Genomic DNA, 24978 nt, shown 5'->3' with positions numbered 1-24978 from the left:
GTATGTCGAATAAAAGTCATAGTATAGTATGTCGAAAAAGTAAACAAAAAGTCATAGTATAGTATGTCGAAAAAAGTCATAGTATAGTATGTCGAAAAAGTAAACAAAAAGTCATAGTATAGCATGTCGAAAAAGTCATAAAAAAGTCATAGTATAGTATGTCAAAAAAAGTCATAAAAAAGTCATAGTATATTATGTAAAAAAGTAGTTATAGTAAAGTATATCGAAGAAGTTATAAAAAAGTCAGAGTATAGTATGTTGAAAAAAGTCTTTAAAAAGTCATAGTCAAGTGCATTTAACCATGTGAATACATCCCAAAAATTGCAAGAATCATGCAAGCAAATACGCTGCATTACTTCAATTGCTACATTTTGCAACAATAAGAGACAGAGACATATATTTCTTTATGGGCCAAGTTGCTGGCCAAACAGATGAGTTTTCAGTTTGCGGCTGAAGATGTGTTAAGTTTATGCTGTTCCAGAGGAGCTAAGGTTGCTGCAATAATAATAAGAACTACATTCATATAGCACTTTTCTTAACATGGTTACAACACATATGTTCAGAAGAAAAACAGCAGATAAAACAAAAACATCAATTAAACAACAACAGAATAAAACCAAACAGTCTGATCTCAATCGATAAGGCGTTCCACAGTCTCAGGGCTCTAACAACAGCAAGATGCCTAAAGTGTTTAGTGGACTCCTCAGAAGACCTGAGGTTGTGGGTTGTGGGATCCTTATGTGGTGTAGTGAAATTTAAGGTGCAGCTCATGTGCTGAATTGAAATTTGAGATCCACGGCCCAAAATTAACAAGTCAATACACAAAGAGTATTTCTAAATGCACATGGCATTGGTGCCAGGTTGGTAAGATCCTAGTTTGGAAGGCGGCAGGGTCAGGCTGGAGTCCTCATCGCTGTGTGGAAACTAGTGTCCAGAGCACCACCATGGGAACGGACAAGGAAGTATGTCTCCTCCCTTTGTTATGGGAAGAACTAAAGAGGGGGTCTTGAAACAGAAAATTCCACATTTTAATGAAGGTTTGTTAAAAATTTGAACATAACCTGTCAAAGACACTTGAGAAAACTATGTGAAATGGCTCTTATGTATATCAATCATGCTTCAACTCTTTTTATTCTAACTTATATGCTTCGGAAACCCCAGAGGATGGAAAAGTTAGGGTGGAGTTTTTTTTTTAACTCTTTGAATCTACCTTCTCTTTCAGTTATGCAGCCTTACAAACTACAGGCCACTGTTCTGTTATAAGAACTGAAAGACTGTCTGAATGCCAAAATCTAAAAATCAAAGTTATTGGATTGTATGGTAGGGCTCATTCTCCTTGACTCTATAAACTTCACGCTCAAGGTTGGTTCTTTCCATATAACTGAAAAAAATGAATCTGCTTGTCTCTCTTCTTTTAAAAAAGGACAAGGACTCTTCGGAGTGTGCCAGTTATCGCACATTATCAGTTTTGAACTGTGATCTGAAATTATACGCAAAAGGAGGGGGGCTAGCAGGCTGACATACTGTGTCTGTCGTTCTGTCTATCTAACAATCTCTACTCTGTGTCAGTACTCCAGATAGTGCTGCACTGTACACACACAAACACACAATAAAAAGGGCTGCCAATTTTCTGAAACAAGAGCTAAGCGATAGTCATGTATCTTGGCCAATACTTTGGCATACTATAATATAATATTTTTACGGCATACCATACTATTATATTTTTATTACATACTTTATTCAGACATTTTTTATTGCATGCTACACTATTAGTTTGAATTATTTGCAGATTGCCCACTTCAATGCAATTAGAAGAAAAAATATATTTCTGTCAATCCAGTGTTGCAGGTATAATGATTTATTCTCACTGTTATGTATTCAATGTTCCGTATAGTAATGTTGTGGGGAGATAATTCTGAATAAAGCATAGTTTTACTGCCACGAGAACCTGCTGATGAAATTTTGATCATTTTGTTTTATTATAATCCCACGTTTCAAAAAAAAAAAAAAAAAAATGTTGTGGTATGATGTTGTTCACATCTGAAGAGTTTCCAGGTGGTATGTAAATGAACCTACTGTAGCTCACAGCTCCATAAGGTGAGTGACATTACCTGTGGAAAGAGTGAGCATACCTTTAATTATGTCCACTAAACAATCCACTCGAAAACAAAAGAAATAGGGCCATAAACGAAACAAAAGTCAAGTTTAATGTTAAAATAAAAAAAGTGAATAAGTGTATCGTTTCCCACTTTGAACATAATCGCACTCAATCAATCCTTAATGCCTCACGTGCCTCCACCTCCTGCACGCTGACGGTGGCCGGTCGGTGACGCGCTCGCTATATTTTGCGTGCGGCATGCGCTGCAGCGGAGAAGTGGGCGGAGGAGAAGAGGACTGCCGCGTTACTGTCGGGCTTAGAAGTGTCGTCTTTCTGCTTCAGCACACGGACGGTCATCACAGCCGGGAGGGCAGACAGACTGTTTACTGTTGGGTTTCGATCGTCTATAACGAGGTTTTACTCCGCGAAACAGCGACGCGTAAAAACAAAAACGCCACAGACGGGATCGCACCTGCCGAGGAGGAGCGTGGACAACAAAGAGTGATCCAGCACACCGAGCCAGGCAGCCCGCACAACCTCAAAGATATTCATTTATTTAAGAGACTTTGTTGCACGCAAGAGGCTTGTGCTGCAAGAGAAAGGCTCGTGTGCGCAACATTTGGTGTTGGTTCTTCCACATTGCAGGCCGATCTGATCCGAGCCAAGGCGGGTTTAATTATAGCAGCACTTAGATGCACGTCTGACTTAACGCTCGGATATCCAAATGGTAGACGATATTTGAAGCGTCGAGGAGGAGAACTCAAGGCCTTTATCAGTGTTTTAATAATTTAATAATCCCAGCTGGAGACAATCGCACACCCCGGTCGGACCAGATAAGCGTTCACTGTCAGCAATCCTTAGTGTTCAATGTTCCCATAAAAACAGGAGAATTATGTGGGTCAGTCCCGAAGATGTTTTACTGGCTGGCGCGTTATGGATCACCGAGCGAGCTAATCCATATTTCATCCTCCAAAAACGGAAGGGCCACGGGGATGGAGGCGGGGGACTGGCGGGTGAGTCCTGAGCACACTGTCATGGACGCATAGCACAACATGCATGTTTTCTTAAAATTCAGAGGATTTTTGTTGATGAAATGGGGGATTTTGTGCCTACAATATGTCAGGTGGAGTGTTTGTGTTGAAGTTGGACATGAGGAGGATCACATGACCATCAGCTGGCATAGGTGGCCTTTCACCTGGATGTGAAGAGTTAAATGCTCATATTTCCTCCAATTGATTTATTCACATTATTATCAGCCTTCTTTGATGAAGGATAAACCTTTGACCAAGGACAGTGTCATCAAAGGACAAAGTCCAGCACATCTCCTCTCTGATCATATAATTACTCCAGACTTTACGGTATACTATCTTGTAAAAATGGCAGGCTATTCCTTAGAAATTAGATTGTAACCCTTACAACAACGCAAACAATAGTAGCTGCAGTTCTTGTGCAAATGCCAATAGACGTGGAGTATCAGCAACATCGAATCTATTTAAGACATGTCTGTTTGCTTGTTCATGCTGAATCATTCCCCTTCCTCCTTCTCTCACTCCATATCCTTTCTCTCTTGCTTATTCAATCCAAAATGGGTCAAGCACCAGCAGGAGCATGAGGAAGAGGAGGAGGAGGGCTAGGTTATGTGAATGACTCCTTGAGGTTCACAGTTTAACAGCCTGCTGTCCGGTTTTCTCTCTGAATTATGAAATTTGGACATTCTTCGTCCTGAATTCAGTTAGTGTGGCACTTTATTAAGTTTTACAGATGAGATGCTGTTTAACATTTTTGAGGAATTAAACAAGAATATAAAACATATTCAGGAACGTAAAAAGCTTAATAGATGAGTACGTTTGAGTGCCGATTTTGACATTTATATCTGATTCAGCCATAGGAAGGAGAACATCTGCTGCCAAAATTAACAGCTGGGCCCCTTTAAACCCCCCATATGTTATTTTGGAATGGTAAAACATTAGATTAACCCATATTTGCTGTGTAGTTATTTGTTTAAACAAAGCATCATTAAAGGAATGTGCTTCATTTAAGATCAGCATCAGTTTAAAAAAAGTCGAAATGCTAGATTTTAACACTGGGTTTCAAATTCAGCTGCATGACCAACTTCAAGATGTCAGGTGATAATGTATATTTTCATAACAAATTTGCAACTAATTAAATGATCAGAATCACATTACCACATAGTGAAGCTGGCCCTTTTGGCTTTATCTTTACATGCCATAAATGCAGTGAAATATAATGTATCATATTTTTATCAATTTAAATGAGGATTATTTCAAATTTTTGTTTTTGATTCATAACTGAAGTGAAAACGATGCCTCTATCGCTGATTGAACCTTGTTGATTAGCTCAGTTTCTGTTCCCAAGTTTAGAATTTCTCACTCTGTGTCACTGCTCTTTGAGCTTTAACACATTTACTATGATGGGAGATAAGTATCTGCCACTGAGGACTAGTCTGACTCAGGAGGGGGAAAAGTAGATACAAACCTTCTATCATAATAATCTTCTAAATGAATGTAATGATATTGATATATTTGGTGGTTTACCATAGTTTAGTTTTTTCTTATTATTTCTCATCCCTGTTATTATCTTATGACCCCTTAGATTGACCCTGTGATCCATTGCAAAGATCCTGACCCCCAGGTTGAGAACCACCTTTTTAATGGATAAGACAACCAGAAGGGAATGTCTGGTTTAAATTAATCCAGTTAAATTCAGGAATTTCAACACATAGAAGAAAAATCTTTGAAATCCAATATATTCTTGTAAAGCAATGATGGCCAAACACATAGTGATGTTAAAGGAATAGGATCTGGGTATAAACCGAATGGTAAATTCTCGTCTCAAGGTATACTGTAATATTTACCAACCGTGGTCTGACCAATAAAGGTTTTGCTACATATCGGAAGTGGCATATCCCCCCCCCTGTGATATTAATAATACAAAATAAGAGCTGCCATCTCCTTTTCTTAGTCTGGTGAGTTCTTGCTTTGGCAACACAAAGTGTTCTAAGTGGTGCTAGTGGATGATGTCATAGTTATGTAAATGCTGAGCTTGCTGACTTGTGCTGAGTGCCAGTTGGCCCTCGGCACCCATTGACACTGGCACTGCCCACAAGCACTTCTACCAGGGAGAGGGGGAACCAATCAGCTGTACCAGGACAGAGCATTTGACAGAGCCAGGCACAAATATGCATGTTCAAAATAACGGGGCTCAAGCTCAGATGTCTTGGCTGCAGAGGGCCAGTGATGTTTGGTGGAAAAAGGGAAACATGTATTGGCTTTGCTCCACTGTTCTCTTTATTTAAGATATAATTCCTACGAAAACCTCAGAGTCTGACAAATCAAACAATGGATTCTGGGTCTCCAAATGTCCTCTACTACACATCAGTTTTATGTTAACTCCAGTTCACCTCATTTATCTGAATACATTTTTATAAAGGATTCATCTCTATGGAACCCTCAAATAATAATCTATTGTAGTTTTCCTTCAATACTCAAAAGCTTGTCGAATCATTAATTGTGTTCCCACCCTTCAGAATATCATGCATCCAGTGAACAGTAACGAAATGCAAAAGTGCCAGCAAAGGCAGGGAAGAGGAAGATTGCAAGCTAGCAAACACGAATGTAAACATACTCATGTAATATACTACTGATTGTAAGTCGCTTTGGATAAAAGCGTCTGCTAAATGACTGTAATGTAATGTAATGTAATGTAAACAATGCAGGTTTCAAACTTTTATGTACAATCATCCCTGCAGATATTTTATGAGGAAGGAAATGCATTCAGCACATTTCTTAGACAAGGATACACACAAGAATGAGAACATATTGTATCCTATTTGTTTACTAGAAAACTCCACAGGGAACGTTTAAAAGATGCATAAAAATACAATTTGACTTGACAAAGATCCAATTAGGTCTACATTATGGGAGGTACCTGCTCAGTCTCATGTTTAATGTAATTTGCATGACACATCGAACCTGATAAGCGACCAACAGTCACTTACAGTCTTATCTACAACCCAATTTAGCATGCACACTGTTTTGTGGGACAGTGCAGAGCTGGAGGGACATTTGAAAGGGCGTCTGGGATCCTTTGTTGTCTACATGTGGCCATTATCATTACTAGTCAGTATGTTCAGAGAGGACGCAAGAGAATAATACAGAACAAAACCTGCATTCATCCAACTGTTAATACAACCAGAATCAGGCCCTCGTGCCAGTTGTTGTGCAACACTTGAGAATAAAACGACACAATTATTTGAGTCAATGTACAACACGATATTTCACAATCCAGCTGTTAATTACTGTATGTTTTCCAGGAAGTATGATCTTTTGTAGGCAACACAGATGCTGTGAACTTCATGAAATGGGGAAGAAGCTGTAAAATACATTTCATTGCATATTTGTAATGAGACTTGCATGATGATGAGGACGATGATGAAGAGGATGCAGGCTGTTCTCAGGTTTCTGTTATCTGAAACAGTATTGATTTTTAAGTTTGAGGGGGAGATTATGTTCCATTGTGTGCTCAATGCAAACATCCTACACAAGCATTCTCCCAAGAGCTCTTAAACAGTTTTGGCAGAAAGAGGTCATAAACAAAAGAAAGACGTTGTTGGTTTTGTTTCCTGTTCTGTCACCGAGTTTAAAATAATAATGTCTCAGAGGAGCTGATCTGTTCCGCTCTAACAATAGGAAGCTCTGATGATTGTGTTCTTGTTTGTGAGAGTCACATGATTTTAAAGCTTGTTTTGCTCACAAGGAAAGTGTTTTTCTACCCCCCAGAAATATTAGACGGAACAACCGTTACAGTTGTGTGTTGTTTTTGATTTGTAGGTCGTGCACCCACTCATTCAGCTTGTGGAAGGAAATCTCTGTAAAAGCAAGCAGAGGTGTGCGTTGGAACAAGTAGTCACATGGATATTGGTGTGATGAGTTAAAGCTTTAGAGGCATGTGATGTTCGGGGTTGCGCGTTGTAATATAAACAACAACTCTTGATCAGTCCACTTGGCTGGCTTTATGTCTGTTTGGGGTTTCACTTAAATCAATGCTATTGGAGGAGGGACAAGGTGGATGACAAGTGGTCTGACACCTTCAGTGGTCTTCTTTCTGGCTTGTATCCCCAAGTTTCCTGCGTTAAACCTCAGCTGACACATCATAGGTGAAAACATTCAATGCATGCAGCACAACTTAAGTCCAAATTGGCTGCTTTTCATGAAATATTTATCGCAAGACTTCAAGAATTAGCTGTAGATACTTTCATTCAATGTATCAAATTGTTTTGTTTTTAAAAACTTTTTTTAGTCTTTTGAAAGTAAAAGCTAACTGGGTAACATATTAATTCCTTCCCAGAGATGTGAACATCTGTTGAACATTCCAGTTCTGACTGTTTCAAACCTTGTGATTTTTCTTTTGTCAGAGGGGAAGTTGTCTTCACACTCACAACAATTGTTTGTTTCTCACAAAGGGACTTAACCAATGTGTCAGGCTGAACTATCATTAGTTTCAGTATGATTAGATCCACTTTATCTACTCCTTCAGCCCTATGGACAGGGTGGTTACAAATGCAAGGGAATATTTTATTTGTGTATGCTCTGACACATGACATGTGGGTTGACAGTCACCATCTAACTGTATCTTTCAGTTTAAGAGACGACATGGTCGACCAGCTGGCAGACAAGAACATTTGTGTCTTGTTTTCCTCTCAAAATGAGAAAACATTTCAGCTTCATTTGCTTGTCCTCTCTCTGTCTCTGTCTCTGTCCCTGTCCCTGTCCCTGTCTCTGTGTGTGACTCATACTGTGTTTGACCTGATCAGCTGCTGTACAAAAATAACCCGTCTCCTATGGCAGTTGAACGTATATATTTGAGAAAAGAGAATATTCACAGCTAACAAAAGCTTGGAAAATGGTATCACAATAGGAAAATTAGCCAACTGTAGTTTTATAAATTCCAAGTCATTGTGGTATCTATTTCTAATTAGAAACTTGTATAAAAGGTTTTTATGTTGTAACTTCTCTTAGATCAGTGATAAGCCATCATTAAAAACAGCTTTTTGTTTTTTCCAGGCTGTGAAACTCTTTTTGGCTGTATAATCATTAATAATCAAGTCATGCTTAAAGGGTTAAAGGTTCCTAATCTCATAATAAGTCAGAAGAAAAAGCTAGTTAGATTTAATATATATTGAAACCTGCTTTGTTTACACTCATCAATGAGTCCCAGATCCATACACTTTATACACACACAAAATTCTTTTGTGCATTGCATTGGGGGGGAGAATTAACAGCACAATCAAAACTCTACCAAAAAAATGCTTGTATAGTATGCAAGCTGTCTGGTTGAGAATATTTCATTTTACGACTTTTCAAATTTGAACACAAAACCTGCTTGACATCCGTATGTAGTATGGATTTTGGGACACTTTGCTGGCACCATTTATCATACAGAGAAACACTAACATCTGTTAAACATTTAGATGTATTGGGGCTCCTCATCAGTTCATTGCATTACCCTAGTCATCCTTTTCTCCTGGGATTTTTTTTTTCATCACCTTCTCATTGGTTTCACATCACTGGTTATCCGTCTTAATTTATCACCTGGCTTTAAATAAAAAAATCAATTTAGTTTTCATACCTCAGTCACACACATGCAGATCACTTGTCTAACAAGTCTAACATGTAAACAAAGGCATTATATGTAAGGCACAGACATTCAAGGCACAGGATGTTTTTCACATCTTAAACCACAAGACCTCATGGGATTCCCCTTTGCTTAAGCATAACTAAGGGATGTGAAAGTATCAATGCACTTTAAAAAAAAACGTATTAGGCATTGCACGCGGTCATTTATAGTGGTTACATGTCTGTGAGGGCTTTTGTTTCACATTTTTAGATTAACTGACGTCATGAGTTAATTTTAGAGTGTGATGTTTTTATTGTTTTTGGACCAATGCAAGGAGTTCTTTATTTAGCCTAATCTGAAGTGTTTTGAAGTAAATATTTCGTTCTCTGCCTTTTTAATAACATTATTTTGTGCTCTTGCAGGTTTGCTGGTCGGGACCCTGGATGTCGTCTTGGACTCCAGTGCTCGGATGGCCCCATATAGGATCCTGTACCAGACTCCAGACTCTTTAGTTTACTGGATCATTGCTCATGGTATGTGCACTATGAGCACATCTAACTCTTGGGTTAAAAGACTTTGAGAAATGCATGGACTTAGTTTTACCTCAAGTCTACTTTGATAATCCAGTTTGTTGGTTTACACCACGTAAAGTGCTTTAATCTGATGTTTTAGATATAAAGGTATGGGTTACTCCAGTATAGACCCCTCTCTGTTTTTACCCCTTTCACATCCCTCCCCCAGCCGACACCAAATGCTCCAACATCCTGCCTTTTCCCATGTTAGCTGCTGAATGCCAAGCATTACATCATGCCCCAGTGGTTTTAAAGGGCAGGATTAGGGGATCCTTTTCAGGAATCGATGCTCAAATATTAGTGTATGTTGAGCTTTTGTGCTTATACTTGATTGGGTTTCATTATGATTCCACATCATCTGCTGGTGTCTCACAATAATGTTATTTGCATATTCTATGTATGCAGAGCTTCACTCGTTATTTCCAGTAAGAGACAGTCAGAGGCAGCAAATCATGCAAAGTATCAGCGACGCTCCAGATTGATTAGAAGCAGCACTCTTAATTTTTGCATGTCATTGACTATGAAATAGTGTCAGGAAAAGCTTTGTCAATTCCATCTCAAAACCAGTGCTGCAACAAACGCTTATTTTAACTTTCAATCAATTTGATGATTATTTTCCCTATCAACCGTTTAGTCAACAAATGTAAGAATAGTTAGCATACTCAAGCTGCTTGTTTTCGTCGACCACAGCGACCAACTGTCAAAAACCTATAAGGTATTAGTATACTATCAGGAAAAAAAAGTAAACCAGCTAATGATCACACTTAAGAAGCGTGAACAACTGATTTTTGCTTCGTTTTGGGGAACGCATAGAAATAAATCAGGACGATGCTTTATAAGATCATGATGTTATGCTCAAACTGCTGTAATTACCTGTAGTTTCAAATTCAGTGAGGATGAGACACTATTGAAACACCACCAAAGATGAGTTTGTTTGAGCATATGTGCAACTATGCTTTTAATTCAGCTGTATTCATTAGTATATGAAATGAGTACTGTTTGTGCTCGCTGTCTGAAATGGAGGCCTAGAGGAAGACTAGCCTGGCTTCGAAATGGCAATTGCTCCCCACCTCCTCCTCTCCCTCTCCACCCCTCCCAGCCCTCAAGTCGTCCACCCAGAGATAGAGGAGAGTGGAGCAGTCTGGCAGACGTGGCTAATTTAGTGAATGTGTGCACTCACTGAAGGGCCGTTTGCAGCAGTGTTGAGGGATAATGGTCCACAGTGGCAGCCATTAATGGGATCAGTTTCTACGGCAGCCCAAAAAATATCACTTTTGACCTCACCATAACAACATTATCATCATATTGTTGCTGTTTGGATGAGGAAGATATGCATTTCATTTTAGTCTTACACTGATGCTTTTGCCATATTTAGCCTTTCCTCCAGTTAAAAAAGATCTCCCAACCCACTGACTACAAATTACATCAATATCTCTGTTTTGCACGGCTATTTTCCCATAAATTCACATGTGGCCCAGTGCTAGATCTTGACTATACTGTCAGTTATTTCTGAAACATTACACCACCATGATCCCCCTGTGAACCCAGCGTCTGAGCGGTCTGACTTTTCTCTCCTCACTCCTCTGCAGGAACCTCCCGTAAAGAGATCACAGAGCACTGGGAGTGGCTGGAACACAACCTGCTGCAGACTCTCTCCATCTTTGAGAATGAGAATGACATTACCACCTTTGTCAAAGGAAAAGTCCAGGTAACTACTCACTCTCCTCCATCAAAAATGTAGTTTGATAAAAAGTCTGAAAATAAAACACTTCATCTGGCAAAATTCTTTATAAATATAATGCTATTAAATATATATTTAACAATGTGGTATTTATTCAAATATTTATATGGAATTATGAAGAGGGAATACATTGTGATTTGATGCAGATTAGTTTTGAATAGATAACTGAAAAGGTTGCCATATCTTAGCAAACCTTCTGGTTTGAGTTGTATGCTGTTAATGCTTGAGTTTAAGGCGGGCAATAACATCCATCCAGAGTTTATAAGATGGTGGTGCAGTATTTTTTCGATTTGAAGAGAACCAGTAAAAGAAGTGTCGCAAATGCCAGAACAGCACCTTAATCAATTCTCATCTACTCATGATAAAAATGGTGCTCTTTGGCGATGGAGCCAATGAAGTACTGAATCCTGTAGTAGCCCATGCTGAATGCATATAATAATGTGGAATTTGTCATTTAAAACATCAATCACACAGACTAATGTTGCTCCTCACTTTACAATCCTAAGGTTTCACGCCCCAGCTCATTCTGTCTCTCTGTCTCTGACCATCTTGCATCAGGGCATTATTGCGGAGTTCAACAAGAACCACGACGTCAAAGAGGACGACGACACGGATAAGTTCAAGGAGGCCAGCGCCAAGTTTCGTAAACTGTTTGGGATGCCGGAGGAGGAGAAGCTGGTTAACTATTATTCCTGCAGCTACTGGAAGGGCAAGGTGCCACGCCAGGGATGGCTCTACCTCAGCATCAACCACCTCTGCTTCTACTCCTACTTACTAGGAAAAGAAGGTTGGATATACTCATTTACTATTTATGTGTCTAATGCCCTGTTTTTATTTATTACCTATAATGAAACCTTTTATTACTTTGTATAAATCTTCAAGCAGAATGGGTGGGTTGGCATTGGCAAGAAAATAACTGTATAGCAACAAGATATTTCAATGAAATGCACAGAGTATATAGTTTATTTTTCCAGTATTTAAATATTGCTCATATCGTCTTAAGGTAAAGGTCAGATACTCGGATCATCCTGTGGTTTTTTTTCCAAATCATTTTTGGCGTTTCACTTTGGAGTTTCTTGGAGTTTCTTGTCTTTTGTGAATATCTAGGTAAAGAGAATATTAAATTAAATTCTATTTACATAGCCCAATATCACAAATCACAAATTTCTGACCTGGCGATATCTGAAGACATCTTTTTTTTTTCTAAGAAAGCTATATTTATTTGACACTATTATAAGTTATATTGCAGTAATTTGTTACACACTGTGCATAATTCTTTCATGCTTCTCAAGCTGAAACCTTTTGGAAGTCTTAAACATATCCTGAGGGCTACTTTATGCCATTGGTTTGTTTTACATTGTCAATATATACTGATGTCTCTACTTTGATGTCTTTTTCTGACTGTTAGCCAAACTGGTGGTGCGCTGGGCAGATATCACCCAGCTGGAGAAGAGCGCCACCCTCCTGCTGCCCGACGCAATCAAGGTGAGCACCCGCATCAACGAGCACGTCTTCTCCGTCTTCCTCAACATCAACGAGACCTTTAAGCTGGCGGAGCAGCTTGCCAACATCGCCATGCGTCAGCTGCTGGACAACAAAGGCTTCGAGCAGGACCGCTCGCTGCCCAAGCTCAAGAAGAAGTCGCCCAAGAAGGTGTCGGCACTCAAGAGGTAAGAAAGAACTGATGTAAAGCGGGAACGCTTAGTGCTCATCAATAATAAATGTTGATTAAGCATGTTTATAACATGCAATCAATTGAACATGAATTTGTTATGGTTTGTAGAGCAGTTGGTTATCCAGACACTTAATGACAGAGGATGACAGGCTCAAACAGTGTTGCAAGTTTAGGTTTTACAATATAACTGCAAAAGCACGACACACGTGGTAGGAAATGTGTCTCTGCAAGCCCTTAAGAATGGTCTCAAGATCCCATTTTTGCTTGATCAACATATTTTATGTAAGCATGATTTGATTCCACTGCAGTCCGGGTTGCATGATGGTTTCTCTGGCATAAAATGTCCCTTTATCTACATGGATGCTTCATTGCCAAATTGTGTAACATGGTATTATTTTGCATTAGAGTAAAGTATTGTAAGTATTTTTTAGTGTATCTCCTTTTTGCTTTATAAGCACTATGATAATGTCAAACCAAGCTTACAAAAATCCAATGCAATATGACTCTGCATTTTTCATCCTTCAGGGATTTGGATGCGAGAGCTAAGAGCGAGCGTTACCGGGCACTGTTCCGTCTGCCCAAGGATGAAAAATTGGACGGACACACAGACTGCACCCTGTGGACCCCCTTTAACAAGATGCACATTCTGGGACAGATGTTTGTTTCCACCAACTACATCTGCTTCACCAGCAAGGAAGAGATGCTGTGCAGCCTCATTATCCCACTGCGAGAGGCAAGTTGTTCAGCAAGTCTTAATGTCTCTATTTGTTTTTATTAACAGCTTGCATGCAAGGTTGACTTTGCTAATAAGAGTTACAATAACTGGAAAAGATTAAGTTGATAATGTTTGTTGTTTGATAATGTCGTCTTGAAGGGGGTGTCACTGTAAGAAAGTACACAAAATATATACTTGCTTGTTTCCATTTAACGTTAATTGTTTACTCAATTGCCTTGAACCATTAAAAAGTTAGGGATGTCTTAGCTAGTAAATCTGTAAATTGGTTTCTAGGAAACATCAGCGTAAATTAAACTGGATGTAACTGCAGCCTCACTTTCTGTAACATAACTTTCTGAAGTAAGTAAAAGGGGCCAAACAATATAATAAACTTAGCTAAATGCTAATGCAAGTATGGCTTTTATTTATACATACACGTTAAACAGGTTCAGAGTTGGTAGTATTCAAGAAGTTTATATTAGTCAGATTAGGTTAAACTAATTCAGCAACAACAAATCCTTCTGTAGGAGCTACTTTGTACACTGCAATATGTTTTAATTTAATGATTGGTCTCCACTCAGGTCATTTAACAGTTAACATACTTTATAAGTGGGCTACATTTGAACCTTATGCTCCTGAAATAGAAATGTTTTAGTGTTCCATATTATATTAAATTGCTTATCATGGAAATAAAAGCTGGTTAGTGTAATCATAAATGAAAACTCTTATTTCTGACACATTTTATATAAATGGCTGCTTGTCATTTATCATATAGTTTTTTGTTTCACTGAGATTGTAAATGTTCCCCGTTGTTCTTCCAGGTGACAATCGTGGAAAAGGCAGACAGCTCCAATGTGTTGCCAAGCCCGCTCTCCATCAGCACCAAGAATCGTATGACATTCCTGTTTGCTAATCTGAAGGACCGCGACTTCCTGGTCCAGAGGATTTCTGACTTCCTGCAGCAGACCACCTCTAAGATATACCTGGAGAGGGAGCTGACCGGCAGCCTAAACAGCTCAGACGACGAGGTAAAAAATAGTTCTTGCACCAAATACACCTAGCTTACTTTAAGTAAAATCTATAAAATACTGTGAATATCAGAACACTAATAGCCACTGTGTCGATTTAAAAGCTGTTAAGCTTGAATATGATGTCTGTCACCTCCAGGTTTACTCCCAGCATGGCTCTCTGCTGTCCAGCAGCCCACAGAACAGTCTGAGCTCAGAAGGAGAGCGTACATTCAACCTGAACGACAGCAGCGTTCCCACGGCAACGCAAGCTCTCATGACCATGTATCGCCGCCGCTCTCCTGAGGAGTTCAATCCAAAGCTAGTGAGTTAAATGCACTTTTGGCGAGTACAAATAAAGGCGTAACATCGTGTGGAGCGTGATACAGCTTGTAATGCTCTGATTCTTTTCTGCTACTGTGTTGGATTCTCAGTTATCACATTGTACATTTTTGCTCCCCTTTCCATAATTGCCATTTTTACATTACTACACTGCATGGATATTAAGCTGCAGCAAGGATTGCTGCTAACATGAACCTACCAAGATTATTTGTCTTGCTAGACTGTAAATAAATAAAGCCAAAACTGTTCTTAAGCTCGATGCGATAGGACTGTGACCTTGAATTACAGAAAATTACAGTATTCATGCTTTTGTGGAGCGGGCAAGAAATCAATATAGCCACTGGTGTGGAATAGTAGAATCAGGACTCTTGACAGAAAAAAGGGTTACAATAATTGTGCTTAAGCTTCTGCATCTCATGAAATTGTTTTCCCTCTACTGCTCAGGCGAAAGAGTTCCTGAAGGAGCAGGCATGGAAGAACCACTTAACAGAGTATGGACAGGGAGTGTGTATGTACCGCACTGAGATGACAAAGCAGCTGGTCCTCAAGGGGATTCCTGAGAGCATGCGAGGAGACCTCTGGCTGCTCTTCTCTGGTGAGGAAATGTTCAGTCTGGCCTGAAATACTTAAAACACACAGCAAAATATTTAGTCATACACTGCACCTAATGAGACCACACCCTGCATACTACATTCCCACACACGATCATAACATCACATGACACATATTTCACACAGCTGTAACTTATCCACAGACTTCCTGTTGACAAATACACAACGTAAGAACAAGTTTTAATAGCCAATGTGAGACAGGAATACTACTTTTAGTACTACTACAAATACTACTAGTACTACTACTACTACTACTACTACTACTACTACAGTAAAACTATTCCTGTGTTGGAGCCTGCATAAATACATGTTAAAGATTCATTCACAACTTTATTTATGACAAAGTGTTAGGAACCATTCTGATTATTACAGCTAAATCTATTACAGCTCTAAATGTTATTTAGAGGAGGGTCCAGGAAACACTTTTGTGGGAGGTAAAACGTCACAGTATCCCAAAGATGAATATACAGCAGTATATTCACATGTGTTTTTATACTGAAGTTCAAATGTATTAAAATATACAAGCATGCATATCCACAAAGTTACTTTAGAAAGTAACTACGGCTACAATAAAGAAATTATTCCTATTATAAATGTCTGTCACTTTAAATTAGCTGATTTTGTTGTTAAATTTTCATCTGCACAATATTGCCACTACTGTAAATACTCAAAGTGATACACTTATATGAACCTAGAATTCAATAATAATCCTGCTGACATGACAGAAGTAGTTAACCGCAGAGGAGCTGTAGCTTGTGAATGTCATTCTCTTTAAGACTTGCTGTGTTTTCAGGTATGCACCCACTCCAGAGTTCCCTGTGTACATGCACAGTCATGAAGCAGCTTGTTTTCTTCCTCACCTGAGCAGAGCTGGGTTACAAAAGACTCCTCCCCTCTCCCTAGTGACCCACTTATGGCTCACATGGCTGTTGTCATAGCTGCATTGAGTTCACCTTAGACACCCTTACCTGCATCTCCTGCAATGAGTTTACTCCTACGCTAATGACCTACAAGAAAAAGATTACCTTGCTTATTTAAAACATTCAGTTGTTGACCTAATTGGTATCTTTTTTTAGAACAAAGGGTGTAAAAACCAGTTTGGTGAGATTAATAAACCTGTTTTCTGAGGTATGTGGATACCTGTGTTGAGAAAACATGGAGTAATGTGAAAAGATGTTCTTCATGTTTACTGCACAATTATTCACATAAATACAAAATAATACAGACTATAGGTGTTGTAGCACACATTCAAAATGGAAAAAATTCTAACTTTATGGTTTCAATTCTTTCTTGAAATCAGAAGATGCTCATATTTTATGGAAATATACCAAAATGTTACAACCTGGATGTGACAAGGATTGTAAAACAACTTTTGAGGGAGCTATAGAAGAGTCTATTTGTCCTTGTAGTTGTCATATGTAGGGTAGAGTCTGGCGTGCACATTAATAAGATACTGAAATAAATAATAAAATAAGTTAACATGACTGAAACTCCAAAACAAATTACTTCAAGGTTTGATGTTTACCATGATGGGTAATGTAGTTTAATATGCTGTAAAAACAGATCCTCTTCTTTGCTGACTGTGTTTGACATTAAAAGGAAAATGTTTCTAAATGAAGTAAATAATAACTTTAAAATCCAAGAAATAACTGACCTAATACTTTCACAAGTGAAAAAATGGGTACTTTAGTGAAACTACAAAGTTTTGGTTCCTTGCACTTAAAAAATACAGAAGCTAGAGTACCACATCCCGATAAAGATACTGTGATGGATATGTAGCCTGTTGGAATATACTATCTGCATATCATTGTACAACTTACACCTAAATTTCCCCTGCCTTTTTATATCAATAAATTTGATCTTATCTTATTGGAATTAAATATTTAATTACAGCTTTGCATGTAATCAACCCTCAAAAGGACTGTTACCGTAGCTCTTGTAGGAGGAGATCTGAACTTGTGTGTTTTTCATAGGGGCGATCAACGAGATGGCCACCCACCCCGGATACTATGAAGACCTGGTGGAGAAGTCGATGGGCAAATACAACCTGGCAACAGAGGAGATAGAGCGAGACCTTCACCGCTCTCTCCCCGAGCACCCGGCCTTTCAGAACGAGATGGGCATCGCTGCCCTCCGCAGGGTCCTCACAGCTTACGCATTCAGAAACCCCAACATTGGATACTGTCAGGTAGAGACACTTCTCTTGTTTAGATTTTGACATGAACTGGCAGAAAACTTGCAGTCCTTGACAAGACTTGAATTTACTCTTCTCTCCCTCAACACCAAAGGCTATGAACATTGTGACATCTGTGTTGCTGCTCTACGCCAAAGAAGAGGAGGCTTTTTGGCTGCTTGTGGCGCTCTGTGAGAGGATGCTGCCCGACTACTACAACACTAGGGTTGTAGGTCAGTATATTCTTCTGTATTTTAGGGTGTTTGATTTTCTTTTCCATTGATTTAACATCCTCCTATTTTCACCACGTGTTCCCCAGGAGCCCTAGTGGATCAGGGGGTGTTCGAGGAGCTCGCCCGTGAGTACGTTCCTCAGCTGTACGACTGCATGCAGGACCTCGGCGTCATCTCCACTATCTCGCTCTCCTGGTTCCTCACCCTCTTCCTGTCCGTCATGCCGTTCGAGAGCGCAGTTGTGGTGGTGGACTGCTTCTTCTACGACGGCATCAAGGTCATCTTTCAGCTGGCACTCTCCGTGCTGCACGCCAACATCCACCAGCTGCTGGGCTGCAAGGATGACGGAGAGGCCATGACGGTACTGGGCAGGTAAGGAGAGGCAAAAGGGACAAAATATATAACTGAATATTTAGGGTAATTTATCATTCTTCAGTCAACGACTCTAAAACCCTAAAAACTACTTCACTATTTATCAGATATTTTTATCAAACAAGCCTGAAAAGGTCTTGATAATTTTGGTAAATCACTTCTGTGTTATAGATACTTGGATAGTGTCACCAACAAGGACAGCACCCTCCCTCCCATCCCCCACCTGCACTCATTACTGACAGACAATGGAGAACCACATCCAGATGTCGACATCTTTAAACTGGTCCGCAGCTCCTACGAGGTATTTAACCTGAATGATAATGAGTGTGTCGTCCTCTGTGTTTGGTCGGAGACGTGCAGGGAAAAAGTACAAATCTAACATTTGTCAAATGCCTCCTAATGGAGTTTTGTCATCCATTTTCTTTCACAAGGAAGCTGTATGTTATCCCTTGCAATGAAATGCAGTACATTTTCAGTTTATAAGATTTTAACTTTAATTTAATTTAACTTTAAATGTATCTGAGAAACACAACTGTCCTCACAATCATGCAACTGTCTCCAGCATCCACTGTAATAACAGACTTGAAGTCATAACACAGCTGGGTTGACCTATATTTCTCCATGTTTGTCTCTCTTTGTATCAGAAATTCGGTTCAATCCGTGCAGATGTAATTGAACAGATGCGTTTCAAACAGAGACTGAGGGTCATCCAAACCATTGAAGATACAACTAAACGCAACGTGGTAAGGATCAACTGATTATACTTATTGATACTATAATTAGACAAATGTTTTCGGAAAGTGTACAAGTACTGTATTTACTATAATGTTCTTGCTGATAGCAGAACAGGAATCATGCGACTTCAAACTTATCTTAGTTCTGCAGGTTAAATTACATTAGAGCCTGAAACCCAACGACATTCTTGTCATTATTAGATACTCTGCTCTCGTCACGCTTAACATAATTCTGTTTCTTCTATTTATACTGAAATAATTATATTATGTTTTCAGGTAAGGACTATTGTAACAGAGACTGCCTTCAGCATTGATGAGCTGGAGGAGCTCTATGTGCTCTTCAAGGTGAGTAACAGCTTATATATTCATGTTGTGTCTCTCCAGCTAACACTTACTGTTCTGCCACCGTGTTAAAAGTGAGGTTTAGACAGGAAGTCAAATGGTAATTTAGTCTCTTTGAAGAAAATAAATGATTTTGACATAAGTGCTCCTGCTATTTTCTTCTACCATAAGCTATTCTTGAGCTGTATATAAACATGGTGAAGATCAATTAGCTACTTTATTAATGACACAGCTTTCATATTGACTTAGATATTGAAATCTCAAATTGCTTTCCAAACATACTGTCTAAGTGTGTTGTATTTCTCAAACATGACACCATGCAACTATGCTAATGGTTATTGTTTTTTATAGTTATTTTACCTCTTCAAAAGCAGCTCTATCCTTTTTTACAGTTAACTTTTTACATTTAAGTTGTATTGATGATATTTCACAGTACTCACCCCTCTCTTCCTCTCCTCAGGCGGAGCACCTGACCAGCTGTTACTGGGGCGGCAGCAGCAACCCCACCGAGCGTCACGACCCCAGCCTGCCCTACCTGGAGCAGTACCGCATGGACGTGGAGCAGTTCAAAGGCCTGTTCAACCTGCTGTTCCCCTGGGCCAACGGTTCCCACTCAGACCCCCTGGCTTTGCGCTTCTTCCGTCTCCTCGACCACAATGGAGATGCCCTCATCAATTTTCGGGAGTTCATCAATGGCCTCGGTAAGACGAGTAAGATGTGTGTGTAAATATTCTGCATAAGTAATGGTTTGTATCAGAGCAGAGCAGTTGATTATTCACTGTCATGATTCTAATTTAAGGTAGTTTTGTTTTGAGGATTAAATATCTCATTTGGAAACGGTTCAGATGTTTCTAAACTCTAAAGCTTGTCTGTGTGTTTTAGGTGTCCTGTGTCACGGAGACCTCACTGAGAAGCTGAAGCTCCTCTATAAGATGCATGTCATACCTGGTGAGTGTGTGCATCCATGCAGTTCAATGAAAGTCATCTTTAAGTAAACAACAGAAAATATTGCATTTCAGTGGAGCAAGATTATAAGCGATGCAGAAATGCTTTTTTTCGCACTTCACTGGGCGAATAACTTTTTCAGTATTACTCACTGTATTTTAAATTCAGTCCTCAACTTAAAGGCATACTTAGGTTTCAGTTTTATAAACATTTTTTAATTACATTAAAAACTGATGAGCCTATTGTCACATAATATTTATAATAACTTTATGGTCTCAATTTAAAAATTATGGATAAAATGAAAAAAAATTCAAATGAAAGGTTGACATAATGTTTTTACAAGCCAAGTTCAGTTTTCCTTATTTCTTTGCCCCCAGAAATCATTCATGAACCAGAAGAGCCTGACTCTGCCTTTGAGGCCACACAGTACTTCTTTGAAGACATCACTCCAGAAACGTCCATCGGTAAGAACCCAAGATCAGCTTTTTTATGATCAAATTTGTGTTTTGACAACATCCTTTTCATAATAAGCTCACTTTGCAGGTGTATCACCCAAACCCTTCAGGGTGTCCAAATTTCTCAAACCTCCTTTCCGGTATGGTGTCATTTCTTAACCACCTTACCCGAACCACACCACCCCCCCCCAACCTCAAGATAAGATTAAACACCTTGATTTCCCCTGCCATAGATCAATAAAGTTGATCTTATTTTAGTGGAATACATTTTTATTTAACAGCCGATGATGTTGCTATTTATAATCTAAAGATATTTGATATTTGCACAAGTTCTGTTTCTGTGGTTATGGGCATGTCATATGTCATATGATCTGTTGGGGAAAGTTTGGTTGTATTAACCTTGAAGCCGCAGACTTTGCATGCCACTTGCATTGTGTACAGTGACAGTGACGATAGCATGAGCACAAAAACAAATGTGTGCATAAGCTAAACGATACTTGCAAGGCACAAGCCTGCAGGAGAGTCCTGTGTTGAATAAGCAGAAGAGAGAGGCTCAAACAACTTTGCTGATCTGAAAGCTGTGGTTTGGACATTAAACTTTCAGAAGGCACTGATGATATCCTGTTGCACTACTACCTGTCCTGGGTGTAGAGAAGTAGAGCAGGACTGTACTGCAAGAAAATATATATGTCCAGTATAATATGCTTGTTTTCATTTTATAGAGTATGCTGCTAAAAGATGGGTGCTGAAAGTCCAGTCTAGCTTTTAGAATTAGATAATCTGACTTTTTTTAAATTTAGATTAATATAACAGATGGTTGATGTTTGATCCTCTCTCCTCAGGTCACAACTCAAAGTGCAGAAGTGAGCGGGATGATGGCTTTGTCAGAGTTACATTTAAGACTGAAAAAGGTAAGCAGCATATTGCAAAAGTAATGTATAAAGCCTGTATAGATCTAATGCAACACACTACAAAGTCCCATTTGTCTAAAATGAGGGACACAATGTTTAGCCTCATTCAAAGGGCAAACAATCCAACTGTGAAATTGCCTTTGGTCTCAATTAGCATCCAAGATAACTCTCCTTGTCTTCTCACAAAATGTTATTGATTCAAGATGATTTTCATCGACTAAACAGGATTGTTAAGTCACCCATTTAATGGAGAGAAAAGTCTGAAACATTTGAATACAGGATATATCTATGAAGCAAGCCAAAACAACAATTAAGTTCAGCTTGGCGCTTGTATCATAAAGTCTATAATCACAATACAGAAGACTTTTATGCTTCTTAAAAAACAAATTATGAGTTAATAACACATTCTTTGTACATCTTACAGTGAAGAAACTGAACACTCCTGAATATCGCCATTACTTGAAACTGTGGAACCAGGAGACAAGACCTAAACTAGAAAACACAAAAGACCTCCCCAAGCTGAATCAGGTAAGACTTAACCCCTCTATATCAGTTGTTATATAAAGTACGTGCATAAGAAACTCTGTAGTTACAGTAGAGTATAACTGACCTATTTTTTTTTTTTCCCCCCAGAGCCAGTTTATCGAGCTTTGCAAGTCCCTCTACAGCATGTTCAGTGAGGATGTTGCAGAACAGGAGCTCTATCACGCCACGGCCACAGTCACCAGTCTGCTGCTCGAAATGGGAGAGGTGGGAAAGCTCTTCTCCTCCTGTAGCCGGAAGGACCACAACATGGAGGGTACATCGGAGCGAAGCATGCGCACGAAAGATGCCACAGACCCCAAACCCAGCCAGGAAGCCGTGCTCGACAGTCCCGGTGACTGCTTTGCCCCTGCAGGTCTGGAGAGCAAGCCGAGCCCCTGTGAGGAGGGGAAGGGGGACGGAGGGAGCGAGCAGCTGCCACCTATGCAAGACATCAAGCTGGAGGACTCCTCGCCCAAAGACACGGGCACATCATCCGCCATGCTCATCTCGGATGATGAAACCAAAGATGACACTTCAATGTCATCTTACTCGGTGCTCAGCGCGGGCTCCCATGAGCTGGAGGAGAAGCTGCAGTGCGAGGACATAGCAGACGACACAGTGCTGGTGTGCAGCGACAACAGCCCCAGTGGTGAGAGAATCAACCGGCCTCATGAAGGCGGAGGAACCCTTGACAGAGGGCTGCCTCACAGCACGAGCATTGATAAAGACTGGGCCATCACGTTTGAGCAGTTCCTGGCCTCTGTGCTCACCGAGCAGGCCCTGGTGCAATATTTCGAGAAGCCAGTGGAGGTGGCAGCTCGAATAACTAACGCCAAGAATGTCCGTAAAGTCGGGCGCCCACTTCTGTCGACAAGTGACTATGAGATCTCGCTATCCGGCTGAGATTTTTAACAGACTTTTTAAAAGGGAAACATGGTTATCAGTTGTCGTGTTCAAAAATGTCTCTGTTACTTTTAGAGGACAATGAAGGTCAGTGAATGTGTATGATAATGATAGAGTAATGAATGTGACCAAAAACTGCTGTTAGCAATGTATTTTACCAGATGTGGAAGACTTTTATTAAAAACAATCACTAGATTCTGTCCAGCTAAGAGGGAAAAGGACATTAATATTAAGGTTTGCTCAGATGAACTCAGTGTGTACATGTCGTAGCTGTACTTTATAAGACATTATGCATAGATGTTAATATTTAATCTCTAGCACTCTTAGGCTATGTAGATGTAAATGTCCACAGAAACAGTACAGTTATAAACTGGGGTATTGATAGTCTACGTATGATCATCTAACATTATATCAGTCCAAATTATCGCTTCCTTACTTTATGATTCCATTCGCTGTCAATAACGAAACATTTTTACGCTCCCTTCGAATGACAATGTGGACAAAAACAAAACAAAGCTGTGAAAATTCGATGAAGTGAATTTTCATATAATGTGTATACTTTTCCCTGCTCCACATGGGTTTAAAGCAATGCGCCACTTTGGCTACTGAGTCTTTTACACACACACACACACACACACACACACACACACACACACACACACACACACACACACACACACACACACACACACACACACACACACACACACACACACACACACACACACACACACACACACACACCTACCTACAGAATGACGTTATGAACATCACTCTTCAAAATAATATACCAAATAATTGCCTGGTGTCCAGTTATTTATTGGTAATACAATTTATTTTGGACTCAACTGATGGTTAAAAAGTAAATGTTTCCTAAAGAATTATTACACTAAAATAATGGTGAAATAAAACTCTGCACTTTCTTTGTTTACAACATAATGTGATCCACTAAGATGTTATGGCCTTTTTTCTTTTTAAATGTTTTAACCTAAGTTGCTGTTTGAAACTTGTTTTTATGTGACTTTTATTTCAAATGTCCAGGTATTTTTACCCTGGATTCCACTGCATTGTGTATCACTCCATCTGATTAAAATTACAGTATGATTGATTCAATGCTGCACAGTAGCCTCAAGCCTTTTTTATTTACTTAATCAGACTGACCTATGACCGAGCACACAGAGAGCTACTACCACCTGGTGGAAGATAATTTATGCTGCCAATCATTCATTTACATGACATGATTTTAAGCCAGAAAAATAATGTATTTGTTTATTACATTTTGTATTATTAATCTGAATCTGCAAAGTAATTCAAGACACGTTGTGGTGGATTAAAAGGAAAATATTTGCCTATGAGATGTAGTGGTTTGGAAGTATAATGTAGCATAAAATGAAAATACTCAAGTACTAGTATCTCCCCATTGTACTTAAGTAAATGTTAAAGTACTAGTAACCAAAATCCACAAGGGCAGTTTTGATGCATAATGACCATATTTCCTATATTTAGATTGATTGAATGCAGGACTTTTAATTGTATTTTTACATTACACTCTGATGTGATTCATTTTACCTTAGCAAAAAATCGAAATACTTCCTTCAACCGCTGTTTTAATGTATTAATACAGCAACATGTTCATTGTGTAAGTACATGCACATCTATCTTGCCCACAGTGGTTGAACGTAACTAAGAACATTAATTCAAGTTCTGTACTTTTAAGTATACATTTCAGGCCCTGAGTATTTAATTTTCACGTCACTTTATACTTCTGCTCTACTACAATTCAGAGGGAACATGAAAAACATGCACATTGAGGACAACCGTATCTAACCTCTGTTGGTTACAGGGCCTCCCTTTCTCTCTCCCTCTCTCTGTGGACCAAACACACCGGGGTTGTGGCTCGGGTTAACCAATCGCAGCAAAGTGAGCTCACTTAAAACTGGACCTGCAGATTGAAGAGACTTCCCTTCTCAGACACATGACAAAGCTAT

General features: G+C 39.3%; 1 protein-coding gene across 1 annotated transcript; it reads left to right on the top strand.

The window, feature by feature from the left end:
• The first annotated feature begins 2990 nt into the window (after positions 1–2990).
• Positions 2991–24152, top strand: tbc1d9 (TBC1 domain family, member 9 (with GRAM domain)). The gene is made up of 21 exons (XM_054604429.1): positions 2991–3111; positions 9157–9267; positions 10896–11014; positions 11606–11834; positions 12456–12717; positions 13248–13455; positions 14259–14465; positions 14605–14769; positions 15231–15381; positions 17371–17585; positions 17686–17803; positions 17890–18175; positions 18347–18476; positions 18820–18918; positions 19186–19254; positions 19712–19952; positions 20134–20199; positions 20574–20660; positions 21494–21562; positions 21987–22090; positions 22196–24152. The coding sequence occupies exons 1-21, from the start codon at positions 2991–2993 to the stop codon at positions 22988–22990; spliced, it is 3852 nt and encodes a 1283-aa protein (XP_054460404.1). The 3' UTR covers positions 22991–24152.
• The last annotated feature ends 826 nt before the right edge of the window (positions 24153–24978 follow it).

This window comes from Anoplopoma fimbria, chromosome 9 (assembly GCF_027596085.1).
Source record: "Anoplopoma fimbria isolate UVic2021 breed Golden Eagle Sablefish chromosome 9, Afim_UVic_2022, whole genome shotgun sequence".
Taxonomy (NCBI): Eukaryota; Metazoa; Chordata; class Actinopteri; order Perciformes; family Anoplopomatidae; genus Anoplopoma; species Anoplopoma fimbria.
Note: the sequence above shows the minus strand (reverse complement) of the source record. Positions and strands in the feature narration are given on the sequence as shown.